Source organism: Carlito syrichta, unplaced genomic scaffold (genome assembly GCF_000164805.1).
Source record: "Carlito syrichta isolate Samal-C Ts95f unplaced genomic scaffold, Tarsius_syrichta-2.0.1 Scaffold315646, whole genome shotgun sequence".
NCBI lineage: Eukaryota > Metazoa > Chordata > Mammalia > Primates > Tarsiidae > Carlito > Carlito syrichta.
Window position 1 is genome coordinate 293,575 of NW_007259742.1, and position 5,235 is coordinate 298,809.

Here is a 5,235-nt window from a genome sequence, read left to right on the forward strand (position 1 = left end):
GTGCAGTGGCTGCTCCCGGCCACCGCAGCCTCAACCTGCTGGGCTCCAGCGATCCTTCCGAGTAGCCGGAATTACAGGCACGCGCTACCACGCCCGGCGAATTTTTTAATTTATTGTAAAGATGAGGTCTCACCAAGTTGCCCAGGCGGGTCTCGAACCCGCGGGCTTAGGCAATCCACTCACCTCAGCCTCCCAAAGCGCTGGGATTACAGGCTGAGCCACCGAGCTCCGCTTATGGCTGATATTTTAAGAATCACAGTATCAGATAACACAGTTAATTTGTTCCTAGGCCGAGGGGTGACCTTCCTGTTTCCCATACAAGCAAAGACATTCCATCATGTCTACAGTGGGAAGGACTTAATTGCACAGGCACGGACGGGAACTGGAAAGACATTCTCCTTTGCCATCCCTTTGATTGAGAAACTTAGTGAGGAATTGCAAGACAAGAAGAGAGGCCGTGCCCCTCAGGTAACTCCTTTAAATACATACTGTAGGAGCTCTAAATCAGCAAAGGAAAAAACACCTCTCGGGTGTTGTTTATATATCCTATTTTTTAATGAGTTCTTTTTTTTTAAATTTTTTTTTATTCTTGTAGTCACCTATTTACTGTGTATCTTTACCTGAGGGTAAGCCAGGGTAATTCTTTGAAGACTGGTCCACAAATTCTGTATATTTAAGTAAATATAATGTGTCCCTCGGTTATGATAATCTGTATTAATGCTCATCATATTTCCTTCAAACGGTTATAGGTCTGGGAACATCTTTGCCTAGAAAGCCTGAATTGAAGGGGCCAAGACCCCTTATCAGAATGAGCCCATTGGCTCATTCAGAATGACTCATTTCTAGAGAACCTGGGGTTTGACAAACCTAACCTCACTGAAATAACTGGGAATGCCTATGTTGTCACTTAGGCTGTGTGTTCTGGCAGTTGCCTTTCTGGCTTAACCTTACTTGCTCGCTGGCTTTCCATTGTCTCTTTGCCCCAAATTAATTCCTTTGTTTACTCATTTGTTTTTGTTTTGTTTTTGTTTCTTTTTGAGTTGGAGTCTCACTCTGTTGCCCAGACTGGAGTGCAGTGGCCGCTCCCGGCCACCGCAGCCTCGACCTGCTGGGCTCCGGCGATCCTTCCGCCTCAGCCTTCCGGGTAGCTGGAATTACAGGCGCGCGCTACCACGCCCGGCTAATTTTTTGATTTATTGTAGAGATGAGGTCTCGCCAAGTTGCCCAGGCAGGTCTTGAACCCATGGGCTCAGGCAATCCACTCACCTCAGCCTCCCAAAGGCGCTAGATTACAGGCTGAGCCACCGAGCCCGGCTTACTCATTTGTTTACTGCTGTGTCCCTAGCACCTGGAATAGTGTCTGGCATATTATATATCTTTTTTTTTTTTTTTTTTTTGAGTCGGAGTCTCACTCTGTCACCCAGACTGGAGTGCAGTGGCTGCTCCCGGCCACTACAGCCTCAACCTGCTGGGCTCCAGCGATCCTTCCGGTTCAGCCTTCCAAGTAGCTGGAACTACAGACGCGCGCTACCACGCCCAGCTAATTTTTTGATTTATTGTAGAGATGGGGTCTCGAACCCACGGGTTCAGGCAATCCACTCACTTCAGCCTCCCAAAGCACGGGATTACATGCTGAGCCACCTAGCCCAGCACATTATATATCTTTTACGTGAGTGTTAACTAGGTTGTTATTGAAGCATATTTGTTTCATGTTGTTACCCTAAATGAGAATCTCTAACATTCCCATGTTATTTGTACTTTTGGGCCAAACTCACATTGCTGTAGGATTCAGAGCCCCCTACAGTGTTGACCCTGCCTTACTTGCCTCACTTTGTTCTGCTTCAGATTCACTGTAGTGTAGAGATTTAAGACGATAGGTTTTGGTGCCCAATTACCTAAAGTCTCTACTTCTTAGCCATTGGTTTTAGTCAAGTTATTTACCCTTTAAACTACCCAAAACGTTGTGAGAGTTAAGTCAGAAAAATGTATATAAAGTATTTAGTAGAGTATCAGTAAGTATAGTAAGTATAAGGTATAGTAAAAGCACAAATATTAGCTAATGTTATCATCATGAGCATTAGTCCTTGCTCAAGTTGTTTTTTTCCTGGAATGCTGTTCTTTAATCACAAGTAGTTCCTTGAAACTTTCCCTAGTTCCTCTAGTCTACTCCATACCACTTTCTTCCGGAAAGCACCATTCATTTGGACACCTACTTGTCTTCTGATTGGTAAGATCACAAGCTTATGAGTAGATTTGTCAGCATCCATAATATATGATTCTTCCACACCCATAATACCTTGCAAAGCACATAATCGATGCTTTGAAAATACTTGTTAGTATGAGTTGAACTTTTCTAGTGAATTCCAAATTAAGAAACAAGTAATGCACATTAATTTGAATTATTTTTCTTTTTCAGGTACTAGTTCTTGCACCAACAAGAGAGTTGGCAAGTCAAGTAAGCAGAGACTTTAGTGACATCACAAAAAAGCTGGCAGTGGCTTGTTTTTATGGTGGAACTCCCTACGGAGGTCAATGTAAGTAAATTCAAAATGTGGGGGAAGGAAGATGCTATCCATTGTTGGGTGCCCTGATTGGATTTCTTCTGTCCTTGAGATCTGGCTTCTTTACCTGGTCTAGTTCATGATTAATTTTTTTTGCTATTGTTATTTTATTTTAGCTTTTTGAGTTGGAGTCTCACCCTTTCACCGAGGCTGGAGTGCAGTGGCATGCTCACGGCCCCTGCAGCCTCCACCTGCTGGGTCAGGTGATCTTTCCAGCTCGCCTTCCAAGTAACTGGAACTACAGGCATGTGCCACCATGCCCGGCTATTTTTTGATTTATTGTAGAAATGAGGTCTCGCCAAGTTGCCCAGGCTGGTCTCGAACCCGCGGGCTCAGGCAGTCCACTTGCCTCAGCCTCCCAAAGTGCTGAGATTACAGACCCGAGCCTACGAGTCATTGTTATTTAAAGATGGTCAAACCGGGCTCGGTGGCTCAGCCTGTAATCCCGTGCCTTTGGGAGGCTGAGGTGAGTGGATTGCCACTGCACTACAGTCTGGACAACAGAGTGAGACTCCAACTCAAAAAAAAAAAAAATAAAATAAATAAAGATGGTCAAAAATATGGTCCTACATAATGATGGGCAAATTCTGTATATAATTCTTAGTACTTTTGTATTACTATATTTATTTAAGGGCTACAAAGGTAACATGGAATCCAAAAGGATAGTCCAGTTGGACCCCAGAAAATGGAAAGTCAGAATTAGAGGTTAATCTTTATCTGTTAGGTCCTTGTGTCTCTGTCTCTTTTTGCATTCTTGCTTCTTTCTTGCCATAGGCAGACTTACTACTATTTTTTTTTCTGTTTTTTGAGTTAGTTTCACTCTATCACCCAGGCTGGAGAGCAGTGACACGCTCATGGCCCGTGGCCACCCCAGCATTAACCGTTTGGGCCCCAGCGATCCTTCTTCCTCAGCCTTCGAAGTAGCTGGAACTACTGCGTCTGGCTAATTTTTTTTTTTTGATTTATTGTAGAGGTGAGGTCTCACCAATGCCCAGGCTGGTGTTGAACCCACAGACTCAGGCAATTCTCTCACTTTGGCCTTCCAAAGTGCTGGGATTATAGGCATGAGCTCCACCGCGCCCGGCCCGGACTTTCTTTTCTTAGGGTCCAAGTGCCAAATGTTATACCCTGAGCTCTTAATATATCTTAACTACTTCCTACTTCAAGGCCTTGGAGCTTTATTATGTAGAATAGATATATGTGTAAATCTGGAAAGGATTTAAGGAATTAAAACACATCTTAGATTTGGCACACAAGGCTTTTAATTCTTTCCAGCTTTGATGGAATGAACATAGGGTTTAGCATCTGAAAGCACCTGAAAATTCTGAGTCTAAATTCTGCTCATAGTAGTAGCTGTTGATTAATTTTTCTGTGCTTTAATATTTATTTAGAGTCAGAATCTTACTTTGTTACCCAGGCTGCAGTGTGGTGGCATGCTTACAGCTACCACAGCCTCAACCTGCTGGGCTCAGGTGACCTTTCCACCAGAGCTTTCTAAGTAGCTGAAGCCACAGGCGCACATCACCATGCCCAGCTATTTTTTTATTTATTGTAGAGACAGTGTCTCACCAAGTTGCCCAGTCTGGTTTGGAACCCCTGATCTCAGGCAATTCTCTGCCTCCGCCTCCCAAAGTGCTAGGATTATAGGCGTGTGCCACTGCGCACAACTGTGCTTTAGTTTTCTTATCTGAAAATAGGGTTACTAAACCCACCCTGCAGGGATGTTGGGAAGATTGTATTGGATAATGTGTATAACGTACCAAATGTGAACCCTAGTCTACAGTAGCAACTCAGTTATAAAAGCTGCATTATTACCATCTCATCTCAGTTATATTGAGCTCCTCTGTTTTTCCAGATCTTTATCTATCCTTGAAATATTCGCCCTTCCATCTTATCTCATCCTCCCTATACTTGTTTAATTTATGGAAATAGTTCATATTTCTTTAATTCTCACTTTGTGAAACCTGGATACTTTACACCAGCCAAGGAAATTACTTCTTTCCTGAATCTGTCATTCTCCAGTGATGCATATTTTGTTGACACTTAGTATGCTGCACTGTCACTACGTTTTTCCCACTAGATTGGGAACATCTTGAGTATCTCTTCACTACTTATTATATTACTTTATACTCATAGTTGTTTAAAAAATATTTTAGGATAACGATGGTTCACTGATACCCCAAACTGATAAAAATAACTTACTAAAAACTCAGCAAATCTTGTCTTTTTTTTTTTTTAATAGTTGAACGCATGCGGAATGGGATTGATATCCTGGTTGGGACACCAGGTCGTATCAAAGACCACATACAGAGTGGCAAACTAGATCTTACCAAACTTAAGCATGTTGTCCTGGATGAAGTTGACCAGATGTTGGATATGGGTTTTGCTGATCAAGTGGAAGAGATTTTAAGTGTGGCATACAAGAAAGGTAAACCCCAAATTCAGGAAACTGTTAAAAGGGACCAAAGGAAGGGTGAGGATTATAAGTAACCTTCTGAGAGGTAATACATGAAGACTTGGGGAATTGGAAGGGGGCTTACTTTACTCAGAAAAACTTGGATGTGTTAAAAAAAAAAATTCATTGACTGGGCTCGGTGGCTCAGCCTGTAATCCCGCGCTTTGGGAGGCCGAGGTGAGTGGATTGCCTGAGCCAGTGGGTTCAAGACCCGCCTGG

At 43.0% G+C, this 5,235-nt stretch overlaps 1 protein-coding gene across 1 annotated transcript in view; it reads left to right on the top strand.

Annotated features, from left to right (window-relative positions):
- Positions 1-5,235, top strand: part of DDX21 (DExD-box helicase 21) — a 26,571-nt gene that overhangs the window by 8,187 nt on the left and 13,149 nt on the right. Inside the window, exons 4-6 of the mRNA XM_008073093.2 lie at positions 290-468; positions 2,417-2,534; positions 4,804-4,989. Of these exons, the coding sequence (XP_008071284.1) occupies positions 290-468; positions 2,417-2,534; positions 4,804-4,989 (483 nt within the window). The remainder of the gene's footprint in view (positions 1-289; positions 469-2,416; positions 2,535-4,803; positions 4,990-5,235) is intronic.